Source organism: Cydia splendana, chromosome 9 (assembly GCF_910591565.1).
Source record: "Cydia splendana chromosome 9, ilCydSple1.2, whole genome shotgun sequence".
Lineage (NCBI taxonomy): Eukaryota > Metazoa > Arthropoda > Insecta > Lepidoptera > Tortricidae > Cydia > Cydia splendana.
Window position 1 is genome coordinate 20,775,419 of NC_085968.1, and position 16,724 is coordinate 20,792,142.

The 16,724-nt window shown below is 39.5% G+C and overlaps 1 protein-coding gene across 1 annotated transcript; it reads left to right on the forward strand.

The window, feature by feature from the left end:
* Positions 1 to 1,473: 1,473 nt before the first annotated feature.
* On the forward strand, positions 1,474 to 16,247 carry LOC134793796 (adenylate kinase 7-like). Its single transcript, XM_063765469.1, has 16 exons — positions 1,474 to 1,797; positions 2,490 to 2,645; positions 3,492 to 3,637; positions 6,852 to 6,979; positions 7,550 to 7,702; positions 8,000 to 8,081; positions 8,451 to 8,537; positions 8,884 to 9,042; positions 9,559 to 9,678; positions 10,764 to 10,951; positions 11,869 to 11,960; positions 12,167 to 12,277; positions 14,145 to 14,426; positions 14,971 to 15,098; positions 15,544 to 15,702; positions 15,850 to 16,247. The coding sequence occupies exons 1-16, from the start codon at positions 1,554 to 1,556 to the stop codon at positions 16,054 to 16,056; spliced, it is 2,442 nt and encodes an 813-aa protein (XP_063621539.1). The 5' UTR covers positions 1,474 to 1,553; the 3' UTR covers positions 16,057 to 16,247.
* The last annotated feature ends 477 nt before the right edge of the window (positions 16,248 to 16,724 follow it).

Genomic DNA, 16,724 nt, shown 5'->3' on the forward strand with positions numbered 1-16,724 from the left:
TTGTATATGAACTCGACTATTACTATACATCAGCTATACAGTGATAAAATTTAAAATAGCAAACCAAGCCTTGTTCATTGCTCTCGAGTGTAATTTATATATGTAACTAAATTTAATTGATATAAACTGTATGTTCTCTAAGGCGGCAGAATACGGGTGCTGTGTTTATTTTATCAAATATATATGTCGATATATTTATTACAAATTAATAGTGCCAATAATCATTGGTATTTTTTGTATCAAGGTGCTTGGGAACAATTATTGACTAATTATATAAGTTAAGCAATTTCAAATAAGACTAAGTATAATCGAATATTTTAAAATATAATCAAATACTCTATCTCCTTCTATTTTAAAAATGTACTTACCTATTTTAGTTCTCACTTAATATTTGAGTACCTACTTATTATTTTAATAAATTGAATGACATTTTACTTATTAATTGTTATAGAGAATAAATCATTATCATTGTGTTTGTTTTACATGCTGGACATAATATATTATGCTTCATTCTTTAAAAATATGCAGTTTTACTTGTTTAGGACCTCAGTTTTTTACAAGAATGCCCACGGTGGCGCACGCAACATATCTGCCAATGCGAATTTTACGGCCTGTGTACACCGGCTGCATGTGCGTAGACGTGCACTTGCGCGTTGTAATATACAGATCCTTATGAGAGACGACACACCGCTTGCGTGACGTATATAGGTATGCGTGCACGGCTCCAACATTTTAGCGCACGTGCACATCCTACACACACGCACGCAGCGTGTGAGATGTTGATAGGTGGGCGCACGCCATATCAAAAATGTCAACTGTTGTGGGTCAAATTTTCAAACTAAGGTGAGTGGTGTTTTGCTACTGACTTCATGTGTACACCTTCGGCCTCCATCATCGGATCAGCTTGGTCAGTGGCAGATTTGCCCTAAGGCCCAGTAGGCCCGGGCCTAGGGCGGCAAACTGTGACACAATATTCGCTGATGATAACAAGAAATAACTCAAAATGTAGATGATGGGTGCTGAGAAAGAGGCGGCTACAGGGCCTCGGGCCTAGGGTGGCAAAGACTGCAAATCCGCCACTGAGCTTGAGACTACCATCACATTGCATTCAAGAGCGGGACATATTTTTGAGTATGATGTGTGCACCCACACATCTATATCTTACAGTTGACTGTACCTGAAATTGTGTAGAGTTAGACCAAGATAAGTCTTCAGCGATTTTGATAGCCCACGCAGCGCAAGTGTTATTTATAAGTACGTCATAATTTCATAGAAGTTTGACGTTTAAAATAACACTGGCACTGCGAGGGCTGTAAAAATCGCTGCAGACTTTTCTTGGTCTAACTCTACCACTTGTGCACCGTGCAAGTTGCGAGCGAGTTTTTATAAAACCAACAAACCTCTTACAGACAGTCTGAAAATAAAGAGAAAAAGTACTTGTCAAATGTCATTGTCACTAATCGAAAATAAAAATCATTGTCACTGAAACTTAATTAATTTAATTGAAATTGTTTATTTATTCTCTATTATTAATATAGCTTAAAGTTCGTAAAATGAATAAATCACGCGTAATATTATCCTCCAGCTCATCTTCAGAGCAAGACATCCAGTTCTCGTATAAGCGATATTTCATCAACAATTTGGATTCGTACCATGGCGAGCGAATACTAGAGCTTATGTCGAAGATTATTCTCCAAAAGAGTGCGGAACAAACGAAGGTGCCTTCCGCGGTTATGTTGGCCGAGGATGCGGAGCCATTGCCGCCGCCGCCGCCGGAGCTCCCGTATGAAATTATCGGTGAGTTAAACCCGAAGGCCTTGCCACCTATTGACGGCGTATGCTGCTAGAAACTCAGTTCATTAAAACGCGGTTGATGCAAATCCATTATATGTTATAGGCGTTCCAAAATTAAAGCGCTTAAATTGTACAGTTAGTCGCGCCTAGCAAGCTATAACTTTGCACGTGGTAACGAAAGAGACGAGCTTATGTTCATCAAAACCAAAATATTATTTTGCTAATCCGCGAAAAGATAACGTGCTAGTCAATCAGTGCTAACCCGTTATACTTACTTGCGTATTTTGTTGAGCTTATGTTCAACAACGAGTGTAACAAAGATGAATGGTATGCGAAAATTAATAAACAAAAACTTTTCATTCGTAGGATCGTAGGTAATGAAATAAATATGGAAGTATTTTTTGTTCTCCTTATGTATAGTATAGGTACCTACTTTACCTATATTATTTCATCTCTCAGAGTTGAGCTATTTCGCTTGGAGCATTTCTTCGTGATCCTTTGATTAGAGAAGGATGCACAAGCAGGATCAGTGGTCGGCTTTCTTCTTTACCTCTATCTCCCTTCTTTTTTTTCACGTTTGCCCTGATTTCCATGCTTCTTGTACCTATAAATGCTGTAAGATTTTAAAGCTACATGTATTGTATAGTTGAGACTAATGGGCTTTATTTTATATCAGATTATAATAAATTCCTTAGGTACCGTCACTGACCCCAAGATAAAATCACTGGACAACGTAGCGCGGATCATTCCGAAGGACCAGGTTCTGTCAGACATGCTCACATGCGGCACGGTCGTGCTGGACATCAGCTACGATCGGGAAGAATTGAGAATCGCAATGGATTACTTTAAGCGTAAGTGTAAGACCTGAGTGGACGCAGAGTTGGGCGTGCAGCGGGGCGGGGTGGTGCGTGCGGCGTCCAAACAAATGCAAACTATAGGAGCGGCCTTAGTGCACGGTTCTAAATTAACTTGTGAGCCCGACGCCATGCTGCACGCCCCGCCGAACGCTCCGCTTTGATCGCCCACTATTAGGCCTTACAGTAAGATTAAGTTTCACTGCGGTATTTAGGTACCGTTGACGAACAACTAACCACACGCGACACGGTTTAAGCAGGTTTAAATGAGTCAAAATAGGAAAACAATGTTTTAATTCTATTCGTAACCACGCGGCACAAACTTGCGTCTTGCGTCACTCTTTTCAAGTTTTCAGTATAAGTACTTTATTAAGTAAATTAGAAATTGGTTTCTTTTAACGTTTCTCTCAGATGAATGAAACATGACCTTAATGTATAGTGGAGTGGAGTGTGTGGGATTTGTAGTTAGGCATTTAGATACCATCATATTCGTCTATACCTACCAATGTAATGTTTTTGAATAGGTACAGTCGCCATCGGATATCTATATATCGGAAATATATAAACACGCCTCTATCATGGCTTTAGCACCTCGACCGCTCTGATGTATCTTCATGTAAATCAGAACCATCATTGCTTTGCTAATTGTAATAATTGTATCAAGATTCCTTGACGCGCATGAAAATATTATTTAAAGAGGCTGTAGTAATAATTAATGTATCTACATAATTATAATATATTTTCAGTTCAAAGATAGCGTGGTCAGAGTCTAAATCTAGCAATCACGAGAAATGTCTTTCTATGTGGGTTTTATTAGGTACCACACATTCAAAATGCTTGCAGTGTTAAAAGATTTGCTGGAGAAACAAGGGCCAGCCGCTTCAGAGCCCGACGACGATGATGAAGTGGGCGCGGGCGACTCTAACAAGCGATACCTCATCCTCCTCTCCACCGTCATGACCTGGGCCGCAACCAAACCTTTGGATCCGGTGAGTTTCCACCACAGAGTTGACAGACTCTTGCTAAGCATCTTAGGCTCTGTCTTCACTTTCCATCAGGTGTTACTAGAGCCAATCGCCGATCAGTTTATTAAAAAAAAAACTGATTTCATAACACTAGAAGCTATATACTTAGTGATAGCAACGTTGTAGCCCGATGGTGAAGTAAAAGCAATTAGGCGACTCTAACAAGCGATATCTGGGAGCTTACCGCGAAAACCGCACTGAAAAAAAAAAAGATCTATCGAGCACACATTAAAGTGATTTCATTAAGGTTAACTATGTACAATATTAACCGTACCTGCGTTCGTACGTAATTGTACAAACAGTACAGTTTACTGCTTGGTTCGATAGGCTCAAATGGAACTGTTTAAAGCATTAAACGTTAATGCAATTTCAATTGTTGTAAGCGATTTTTTTTCTCAGTGCGAAATTCGCAAATTGCGGGTATCTTTCTCTTTTACTCCAATGAAGGCGTAATAAGAGTGACAGAGAAAGATGCCCGCAATTTGCGAACTTCGATTTTTGCGGTTATAGCCCTGGTTCTCATCTCCACTGTCATGACTTGGGCCGCCACCAAACCTTAGGACCCCATAAGTTTCCCCGATTATCTGTCGACCTGTCTGGCTTAGTCAGTACAGTACGGACGCTAAGCACGAAGAATTTCGTACATAGACCCGCCGCCTGTTCCTATCTCTATTAATTGCACGTGTAATATATTCGTACGAAAGTATTCGTCCTTGCATTAAAACAAAAGTTGAAAAGAAATCATTGTGTTATTGTTTTGGTGCCAATATTTTGTGAACTGTCCTTACCTATCTATTGTCCCAAAAGTTAGGTAAAAGTACCTACATGACACAATTATATTTCCGTTTTGTGAAAGAAAGCTTTTTTGACCGATCGATTATTTGTTACCAAATTGAGTCAATGCTTCCACGTTAAGGACGCCGGAAACATTGTTTCCTTTTTGCGACATCCTGTCTATTGTGCTGTGCCACATTTTTATTATTTTGCTCTGCAGGCCAAGTACCTGTCCATTCATTGAAATGTGGGTGTATTTTTGACCATAAACCATAACAAGTACCTAATAACTACCTACAGTAGACACAAAATTGACAAAAAGTGGAAGTAATGGCCCGAAGAATATTTAAAAAAATACCACAAGACATACAATTACTAGAGCTCAATCAGTTTAAAAAAGTCTTGAAACTGTTACTGATTCGAAAGAGTTAACTACTCAATAAAAGATTTTTTAGATGTAAAGGACTTGTAAATACCTATTACAGTGGAAACTGGATAAGTGGAACCTGGGTTAGTGGAAAACCTCTTTAAGTGGACCCAAGTTCTCGGTTCCAGTCCCTTGGCAACGAATTACCTCTATAAGTGGAATTTTGGGACCTTTATAAGCGGAATCCATTTTTTCGAAAATTTCTTATTTTTACCTCTATAACTGGAGGGTGTCATTCTGAATCCCTAACAACGTTTGTCCTAAAGTCACTTGCCCTAACTGGTTTGTCCTAATGGGCACATGCTCTAACGATCAATTTGTCATAACGATTATTTTCCATAATGTAATGGTTAACCTAAGACTCATTTGTCCTAAGCATTTGTACCATAACTATCAAGATCCCTAATGTTTTTTACCATATTCTTCGAAATCCCTAACAATGTTTGGCATAAAATAACATGCTCTAACTGTTTTGACCTAATGGCTATTGCCCTAATGATCAATTGTCATAACAGTTACTTTTCCTATTGATCAATTATCATAAAAAATACTTTCCATAATGAATGGTAACGAACTGTTGCCACAAAAATGGGTTAGATTAGGTTAGAACTGTGACCCTTGCAAAAACGAACTGCTGCCACAAAAGTGGGTTAAGTTAGGTTAGAACTGCGATCCTTGCAAAAACGAACTGTTGCCACAAAAGTGTGTTAGGTTAGGTTAGAACTGTGATCCTCGTAAAAACGAACTGCTGCCACAAAAGTGGGTTAGGTTAGGTTAGAACTGCGATCCTTGCAAAAACGAACTGTTGCCACAAAAGTGGGTTAGGTTAGGTTAGAACTGTGATGCTCGCAAAAACGAACTGCTGCCACAAAAGTGGGTTAGGTTAGGTTAGAACTGCGACCATTGTAAAAACGAAACGAATTAGGGAAATCAAAATTAGGGCATACGAGTGTTAGGTCAAGCAACGATAGGCTAAGTAAAATTAGGTAACATGATGGTTAGGATATATAATTTTTAGGCCTAACAATAATTAGGCAAAAAAAGAATTATGCTACATAACATTAGGATAAATACTCAATACGGAAAGTGCCATTAGGGAAAAACATATTAGGACAAAAAAAAATCGGCCATTCGATAATAGGGAAACCAAAATTAGAGTATACGAGTGTTAGGACAACTGATCATTATGAGAAACAATATTAGGGAATGCAAAGATAGGAGAAAAGACTTTAGGGATTCAGATATAGATCCTAACTGGAAGCAGCCGTCTCCGAAACCTCTATGAGTGGAATAGCTCGGCGTTATAAAATTTGTATTTTTAATAAACCGTCACAAGGAGGGTAGTTTGTTTCGTTAACATTATGGTTCGTGTTTTAACTACGTATTTTGTATGAGATCACACATCGTTCAGTTTTTTTTGCATTATTTATATAACCATACTGGTTTCTCTTGCATAAATAAATATTAGGAGTGATTTTGTTTTTGTAATTTTGAAAATTGTATACGAGTAGGTACTGTGGATTATTTACAGTACTTATTGCTTTTTTTAAAGTCAGGATTACATACCTATTTTTGTTAATACATACATATCTACATACATATTTAATAAAAGATGATTATTTAAGTCTTGATCATACCATACGTGACCTCTATAAGCGACATTACTAGCATCCACAACCTCTGTTAGCGAGAGCCTCTGTAAGTGAGAAAACGTTTTATTTGAACCTGGTTTAGTGGAAAACTGGATAAATGGAAAACCTGGATAAGCTGAACTAAACAGCCGGTCCCTTGCGATTCCATTTATCCAGTTTCCACTGTATATGTTGACATGCATGCTCTCAACATTTGTAGGTATGCCGTAAGGCGCCACATAGTGAAACTGGCTGAACTGTAACACCCTATAACCTATCTTGGACAAATAAATAAATTTGTAATATCTTTCCAAATAAAAAACGACTTTACCCAACTTTTGCCCAGGAAAACCCAGAAATGCCATTCATCGAAACAGATTTCCGCAAAAGAAAGCCTCACCTCAATTACAAAATGCACTACGATGCCGAAAACGAAGTCATAGGCATCGCGAGAAAGTATCGAAGACAGATCGGGTAAGACATTATAATTACTGCCGTGATGCAAGGTCTTTGTTTTAATTAAATAACCAATATAAGGATGACCCTTGTTGTCGCATTGTTATTACGGATCTCTAGGTCACAATATACAGGTTAATTAGTTACAAACGTGTGGCTTTTGAGTGTAATACCAATCTATTGTTCTATGAGTAGTGACGCGTGGATAGTACGGCCGTGACTCACTTATGGTCTTATCTAAGCATTGCGTTCTGATGTCGTAGCTTGTATGGCTATGGTTTAACCTCAGTATTCAAACAAAATCTATAATGTACCTATAGGTTTTTATTAACTTCTTAGTTCACCTAATTCGGTTTGTCGGAACCTTTGCATGCTGTGACTAACCGAATGTCAATATGTTGTACTTACGCTTAAGACTGTCAAATACGTAGAGCTCACAATAGCCCAAAATTACAGTAGAAAGGTTTTCTAGCTTGGTTAGATATTAGCGATTTTCAAAATTACCCCGCTTTCGAACTGGGTGATTTAATAAATTAAAACACTCAAAACACACTCGGTGAATAAGTAATTTTTGTGTCTCAATTGTAGTGCCATAGTGGTGTGCGCGGGAATGACGTACGGCGGACGAGAAGACGTACTGTACTACTGGTTCCAGAAGGCTTGGGAGTGTGAACCTCTGATGCCGATCCTTGGAAGAGGCGCGAACGCTATTCCACTTATCAACGTTCAGGATTTAGCGCAGTAAGTGCCTGGTGATTAGGGGGTGCGGCTGACGTTCATGAGGCTTCATTACACAACTGTTCACACAGTACGAGTTATAACTACCCGAGACGAAATGAATAAAATTACGTATAGCTAGGTACTATGTATGCAGACTAGCAGCCAAATGCTCTCAGAATTTTCGTCTGTCTGTCTTTTTCAAGAGCGATACTACGTTACATAGACTAATATTTGAATTAAATCTTCATGGTAGCTGTTATGTTAAATCAAGTTTTGTAATGCATACTTATAGTTCAAACGAGATTTTAACGGTTTCAGAATCATCTACAATTTGCTGACGGATTTCCCGAAGAAATTATTCATTTTGGCTGTTGAACAAAATGTAACGAAGCAAAGAGAGGTTACGTATTTTTAACTGTGGAACAACATTTAGCAATAGGTTCACGATCGAGTTACCTATACCCTAAGGTATTTATTCATTGTGTAGCTCTTACTTTTCAACTAAATCCATTTACTTATTCCTTCCCCCTGATTGCGTAAATACGTATTCTATTCCTTTCCCCTGATTGGCTCGTAGGGTGGATGACATTCGAAAACTCGCAGGGCACTTTTGGATGAGACTATTAGCCCAGGGCCGGGATAAAGTGGCGGACACGAAGCTCTCTGCCTATGCTCAGCAGTCAGGGCGATTGAAGGCTAAAATGATGATGATGATGATTGAGTAAATGACTTGCCAATGCCTCAATTCAAACATTAAATTTTTCTTCAGATAGTGAAACCCCTTGGTCGCTGCGCTGGGACTGGAATGTTCAAATGCATTCCACCGGAAGACGCCTTCTTGATTCCGGAACTCGATGTAACGTGTTTTTTACGTTATTATACATCAAAATTTAAATTCATATTGAAATGCTGATTCAGCCCACGAAAGTTCACATTTTCACTTTAAGTTTCGCTCCTTCTGCTCTGCGGACCTTTTCTGTAAGTGAAGTATTTGTACAATCGCAAGAATTAATAGCGACGAAAGAGCTTGTAGACGGACTTACCTGATAGATGGTATTCCCCATATTGACCTTAAACACATTCAGTCAATGCTATAGGATTATCGTCTTCAACACATTTAAATGAAAATCATAGAACACAGATTTGCGTTCTATGGTTTAAACTCATGCAAAACGTTTCTGAGATTCTTGTCCATTTCACAGCAAAGGATTTTCGACCTTATGACACTGAACCTGAACATGGAACCGGGATTTATCGTGGAGACGATGGGTCTCCAGTGGACTACTGAGCTGACTTTTGCCGAATATGCCCCGTATCTCATGAAGGAATTCAAGAAACTAAAAGGACTGAAGCCATTTAAAGTGAGATTTACTGGACATCACGGTTGCCACAAATTTTCAGGTGACATGACTATATATACTGACAATTTCATCATTGTCAGTACAGTCATGTCAGTTGAAAATGGATGGCCACCGCGATGGCCGTGATGTCGAGAAAATTATGTTTCTATGTACACAATGGTATTTTACTCAGATGGTCTTAGTCAAGCCACGTACCTAGCTAAAATATTTAGTAGATTAAATAAACTAATAAGTAATAGGGTGTATTCGGCTACTTTCGTATGTTGGATAATTCCGAAAATCAGATGAAATTCACCCCAAATTCCATCATATCAAGTCCTTTTTCGGAATTATCCGACGGTTATTACGTACTAGAATATACCATTTTCAAAGTAAGAACATTTGCTTGAAGTTCAGGTACCTAACTCTAACTCACAGTTAGAAGGCCAACGTCTAATGGAAGAGTATTTAAAATAGTGCTTTTACCGAGCAAAAACCTTGAATTCTGATAGCATAATACTTATAGAAATTTTTCAGATCATTGTTTACGGTCCTCCTATAGTTGGAAAAACGACTCTGGCGAAGCAAATCTGTGAGAACTACGGTCTTATTTACATATCACCCGAGACTGCTGCCAAAGATGTTATGGAGGATTTGGTAAGCGTTTTTTCTACGTCGTCTACTACATTAATGGTTGAATCAAGACTTCGTAATCCAAACTATAATGACATATTTTACACTATGGGCACAGAATAATTAATAGTACTACCGTACAGAAAGGAAACTTCCTACAAAAACGAAGTTTGACAGCGGTTCAGGGTCGAATCATGCTGGCCCTTTCTAATATATGACACTATCCCTTTCGGCTATTTAGGGTTGTCAAAAATTAAGTGATTATCTTATCTGTGGTCGTGCACGCAAAAGGAAGTGAAGTGGTGCCAACCCTAATAATTGCTCGGAGCAATGCTGAGCCGAGCGGAGCCGAGTTTGACCGAAGTCAGGAGTTTCGCACCTCTGCTATGGGCCTTCGACTCAACTATTAAATGTCTTCATTACAAAACACTTTTGCGACCAATCGCGTCTCGTCGCGATCAAGAGGACAAAACCAAAGGATAGAACAAAAGACATCAACGAGCTTTTATTACTGAAAAAGAAACTCGTAGATGTCTTTTGTTCTATCCTTTTATCTACTGAGATATTTACCTAATTTTGTTTTATACTGTATAGGTTGTATAACAGTAAAAATATAATTTTTGTTGACTCATAGAAAAAAACTGTATACAATATTGATATAAGTAATCAAGCTTTTCAATCACGTACCTTACTTAGGCCACTCGGCAAATTTAAAATTTTCAGAACTTTAAATTTGAAACTTTTCAGACGTGCTTAGGACGTCTGAAAAGATTCTATTATTTCATGACAAAGGGAGTTGTTATTACCCATTTAGCTGACTGTCAGCAGATAATTATTGTTTTTTTTTTGAAAGTTTATCAATATGAGGTAAGACTTAAGTATGTGTCGTGTTCGTGTATCCTACCGTAGATGTCACTACGCATGTCCCAAAGCTTGAAACCAAAAAGGAACTGATGAAAAGATTCACCAGGGTCGAGCCAGCTTTCGTCATTACTTAGTTGCTTAGAGCAAGTGGAGCGACTAAGTACATGACGGACACGAATCCGCGTAATTAAAAAAAAATATCTTGCCATGTAGCAAGCATGTAAACTAATAATATTTAGTGATAGGCACGCCGTGTTGCCCACTGGGACGAGGGAGAAACATCCGCGTTGCCCCAACCATCCGCCGAAGAGGAAGTTGCGGGGGTTGATGATGAGGACGACGCTGCTGAGGATGAGGAGGCGCGCGAGGCGGCGAGGCAAGAGTTGGCTGTGATGCGAGCCGGGCTGGCCATCAGCGAGGACGAGATTATGGGGTACGTGCTACGATCCGGATCCCTTTGTTTGATATAATTATCGAAAGTCATAATGTAATGATTGTCAGATTATCATTAGTCATAATTCTGAAACCGTTAACTTTTCAGGATTTTCGTAAGGTTATCCTAGAGATAGGTTAAGTTAGGTTAGATTTGTTTTATGGAAATCCTGAACAGTTACGCGTTTCTGAGAAAAACCAAATTATGACTATTAGGTAACGAAAATGTGGACAAACAATACATTATGACATAAAACTTTATGGGAAACAATAGACACCCGCTACGATCTTATAGATATGAGGTACAATATACCTAACTATTCTAAGAAGAAATGAGGTGTATCGCCATAAGAAGTAGCGGTGGGTATGAATGATGAGGAGGACAACGCTGCTGAGGATGACCTTTTTTTTGCGAGCAAGGCGGCCACAGGGCCTACCGCTAACCACGTTTGTTGCATCCCTGTCACACTTACGTACGAATTCACAAGTGCGACAGAGAAGTGGTTCGCGGTAGGCTCTCAAGCCATATTATGGGGTTAGTAGGTACTATGGGATTAAAGATGCTCCTGCTATGAGGAGTGACCTAAAAAGTGGGGGATGAATGAGTAGGATAACGTCGAAGACGAGGCGTGTGAGGGAAGGATTGGCTGTGATTGGGCTTGTCGACAGCGAGGAAGATATTATGGGTATGCGTTACGGGCTTATAGCTGTTATGGGAGAATCTCCCAGGAGTCCCAGGACATCTGATGGCCTAAAGAGAACTGGGGATAAAATATAATGAGGAAGGAGCTGTGCGAGGCGGCGAGGCTGGGGAGGCTTTGTCATGTCAAAATTTAAGACGTCAGTAATGAATGGCCTCTGGTCATCCTTTAAATACATCCGTTCGTACTTAATACGAACGTGTTTTTCCTGTCTCAGGTATATGCGAAAAAGGTTGCTGTGCCGAGAAGCTCTTAACAGAGGTTGGGTGCTGGACGGATTCCCGAACACCATACCGCAATGCACTGCGCGTGAGCACGTTATTCAATATTTAGTAGTAATAGAACCATCTCAAGGAAGCGCTAGTGGCCTAGCGGTGAGAGCGTGCGACTTTCAATCCGGAGGTCGCAGGTTCGAACCCCGGCTTGAACCAACGAGTTCTTTGGAACTTATGTACGAAATATCGTAATAAAATGTTATAGGTTTTCAAAACTAAATATAATAATTATTTTCGCAGTATTTGACAGAGGCGAAGAACAGGATTCTGAAGCCGAAGAGGACAATGAAGAAGACAAGTTTGAGGAAGATGCTGAGTTATATAGCAATGTTTTTAAGAAAATTCTGCCTGGTACGTAAAATCTTCTTCTTCTTCAACCTAGCATTTTCCCGGCCTAGCGCCAGGGTCCGCTTTCCTGCTCAGTCTTCTCCACTTTGCCCGGTCTTCGGCATCCTCAGGTGTGAGATTGTTCTCTCCCATGTCCGCTGTCACGACGTCCAGCCAGCGCTTCTTGCCTGGTACGTAAAATATTCCAAGAAAATTATATTGGCTACATATTAATCATAATCATTTAGTTGTCGCAAACCATGGTATTTCAGGTGTTCTTAAAATTAAATGAGTACAGTCATGGACCCTACTAGGGCGTGGTAACATGTTTATATACGTACATAGGTACACACTTTTCTATGGCATATAAAGAATAGGTAGTTCTTAGGTAGTAGGTAAAAACACTAAAAACAGACAAAAAAAATTAAATTCAAATATTTAAAATATTAATGTGATTCAAGTAGGTATGCAATAAGTCCTGAACAAAATTATTTTTCGAGTTCTTACTGTACCTAGAGGGTTTTTGAAAAAAATTGTATTACACTTCTCATCAACCATGAAACCTAATATCAAACGAAAATTGTATTACACTTCTCATCAACCATGAAACCTTATATCAAACGAAAATTGTATTACACTTCTCATCAACCATGAAACCTAATATCAAACGAAAATTGCATCATGCTGAGTTCACACATTGGGTCCATGCATGCAGGATGCCTATCCTGCATGCATGGACCCAATGTGTGAACCAGCCAGGAGCCACATTGGGTCTATACCCAGTGTGTGGTGGATGCATTGACTCTACGGGATGCACTTAAAATGTTAGAGGAGTAAGTGATATTGCTATCTATCTCTATCTCAATCGGATTTAAGGATCTGGCGCTGGAGGACCCATATCATCTGTCGTGGGCTCCTGAAAGTGATTTGTTTGCAACACGTTTGCAAGTCGACGGGCAAGTGTATGTTGTATATGTCTGAAGTATTGCAAGGCGATGGATGGTCGTGGTATTTTATAAAACTGTTTTTGTATAAGTGTTGTGTACCGTAGCCTAATAAGTTGAATCTAAATAGGGAATATTAGGCAAAGCTCTGCGCACAACTAGCACATACAGTAAACAAACATCAATGACACTACGTCAATCACATGGCCTACCGTGAAACACGACAATCGAAAGTTCGGTATCTGCCTCTCTATCACTCTTGCATATTCGAGCGATAAAGAGGCAGATAACTAAATTTCTATTTTCGCGTTTACCGGTAGGCCCTTGTTAACAAACCGCCTTGATGTCATATTTTATTGTCTGTGAAAACTTGTCAAAAAACAGTTTAAGGCACAGTATGTATAAGTTAGTCTATGAATTTACTAGAGTCGGTAGTGCTGCACTCTGGCGGCAGAACATTGCAGTAATATTGTAGTATAAAGACTGTATAAATTTTGTTTCATCATCATCATCTATTTAAGAGTTAGACTCTTGTCGGTGGAGCGATTTCCATGCATGTCGGTCCTCTGCCTTCTCCTTGACAGCCTGATACGACACGACGTTGAGCTTTTCCTTTACTTGATCTATGTACGTTCTCCTTGGTCTCCCCCTCCGCCTCGTTGCCTCAACTCTCCCTTCAATGATATTTTTGATAAATTCGTCGTGTCGTAGCAGGTGTCCAAGCATCTCTCCTCTTCTGTTTTCAATGGTTCTCAACAAACTCATCTTCTCTCCTACCATGCGTAAAACCTCTTCGTTTGTTTTCTTCTCCGTCCAACTGACTGTGATTTTGTTTGCATAAATAAAAAAAAAATAAAAAAATGTCCGCTGAACCAATTTTAAGTTACGCGCCTCCTTAAAAAATGCTAGAGCCACCACTGACAATGAGTTTTTTACTTTCTTCACAGATATCGTCGTAAGCCTTGAAGCTACTGACGACTTCATCTGCGAAAAAGCTATGAAACTACCAGAGGGTAACTCCCGACTCGATGAAGAGGTCATGCTGGACCGTCTCTTCGAATTCCGTGCCAACGACGCCCGTGACGTCACACCACTGAATTTCTTTGATGAGCTGGACATACACCCTCTCATAGTGCCTGTGAAGGAGCATTCCGACTATGCTATGAAGGGGCCGTATGCGGCTGTTGCTTTGCGGATGGGACGGCCTTGCAGATATTCTAAATTACTTGGTAAGAAATTATACGGTCGTCGGAGTTCCTTCGCAATTGATCAGCCCGATATGTCCGATGTGGTGCCCTAACTCGGATAGCTACAGGATTTTTTCAGTTAAGTATGTGAATTTTTGTAAAAGTTGTTATTTCGCAAGTTGTCTATATCATATAATTTTGTCACAAAATTGCCTTAATTTTCATTTAATCGAGTCTCAATTTTTTTTGGTTGCCGTTTCAAAAAGACTCAATAAACAAAACAATCCACTCGTGACTAAAAAAAAAAACATTTTTGTAGTTCTTTTTGTTCGTTGGTTCTTGTTGGTATCATCGCCCACACCGTTAACTGTACATCGGTGGACCTAATGCCTGTTGTAATAAAGGTCCACCGAAGTATGTACAGTTAGGAGTGTTGCTGTTTTGTAGGTATGTATTAGAATTCCATTCCATTGCATTCGAATTCCTCAATTTTCTTTGACGATCAGCCGATCATATAGATCTATGCAATTACACAATTCCTTTTGTAACTACACTTGATTGTAAGTAACATCTTCCCGTATCTTAGCTATGATCGAGGCCGCTGAAAAGAAAGCTAAAGAAGACAAAGCCTTGCGGCGGCATGAAGAAGCCAAATCGCTGAAAATACTCGAGGAAAAAATGAGGAAAGAACGTGAGGACAAGATGGAATACTGGGTGAGTGAATAATGGTGGCTAACAAGCATACGGCCGCGTGCAATCCTGGGGTATTTTTTTGGGTTTTATCATTATAAATCTGTGCTTTTGAAAAACCACGTACATTTCACGCACCTAGGGTACAATTCCGTAACCATCATTTAGGTTTCATCAGGTGTTGCATGGCCTGAAAAATAACCATCTACAGATAGGTGTGGGTGTATGTTTATTTTTATGTTATGATTATACTTAACATAAGAAATTCTCGACGAATTGAGAATCTACCAATATTTAACATGTAGGTATCTTTCTATTTATAGCAGCTTCGGCCTCCATTATCCTCTAGCTTTGTCGATCCATTGACATCTGCAACCAATTTTCACCAGCATATCTTTGGATTCGGACGTTTCATCTCATTACAACAACCGGAGGTATTCGGCTCATATTTTATTATATTCAATTTCAGTCTGAACTATACGCCGCTATGCGAGAAGAGGAGGAACAGGCGCTAGCGGCGGCCGGCGAGCCGATGCGCAACTATTTGGTGCACCACATATTTCCCACACTCACTCCAGCCCTGCTCGAAGTCGCTAGGCTGAGACCTGCTGACCCTATCGACTTTCTGGTAAATAAATGTAATATGTAGTCTCGATTCACAAGATGGATCGATGGTCTGGTCAAGACCGCAAGGGACCATTGATTAGTCTCTAGTATTGGTCCAGTAATAGACGTATTTCGGCTGATATTAAAATTCTGTATTATTGTATTATAGGCGGAACATCTATTCAAACAAAATCCAGCCGGCAAAATGCTAGAGCCGGGCTACAATCTCCAAGCCGAAAAAATCTTAGGCAAGATCAAGATTCTAGACGATGCGTTGCAAGACCTCGACATTCAGATTGAACCTCTGGCGCCTCCAGAAGCGGAGTTGCCTTCGCCTCCATCGCCTCCTAAACCTAAACCAATGAGTGCCCTGTGAATGATATGAAGTCCTTGACACAGCTAAATGACCAATAAACCGTATTAGAATAAGGTATTAGAACGAATGGCGTTCAAATGGTTAAAGTAGGTATGTATGTTAGCATTAGAGAGATAACGCGCGGTACATCGTAATACAATTGTATCAGTTTGGTCATTAGCCTGCTCATTAATAAACGAATTATGGTTAAACGGATGTATTATTAAAAAAAAAATTAAAATTTAATCGGTCATTACTTATACCTTCAACACCTGGGGCCCGTTTCTCAAAAGATTGTAACTTGTAATACAAGCGGATGTCACGTTTTGACAGCTTTTGTTAGAAACGGACTTCTACTTGTATTACAAGTTACAAGCTTTTGAGAAACGGGCCCCTGCTTGCAGTCACTAATAAGATACTTGTGCTTTTTGGTCTTTTAGTGTTGGGTCAATGATGTATATATACATGTATGTACCTACCTACATTCTTTCTAATCTATCTAAACCATCGCATCGATATTGATCAAGTTTGGTATTGTAAAGGGTCTTCGGAGGATGATCATAGGCGACTCATTTTCCAAAATTATTTCAGTCAGGAAGGAGTTGGATATGAAATATGAACTAGACAGAATCCCAGGCGGGTGAAGTCGTGGGCTTAATTATATACCTAGTAATACAGTAAAATTATAC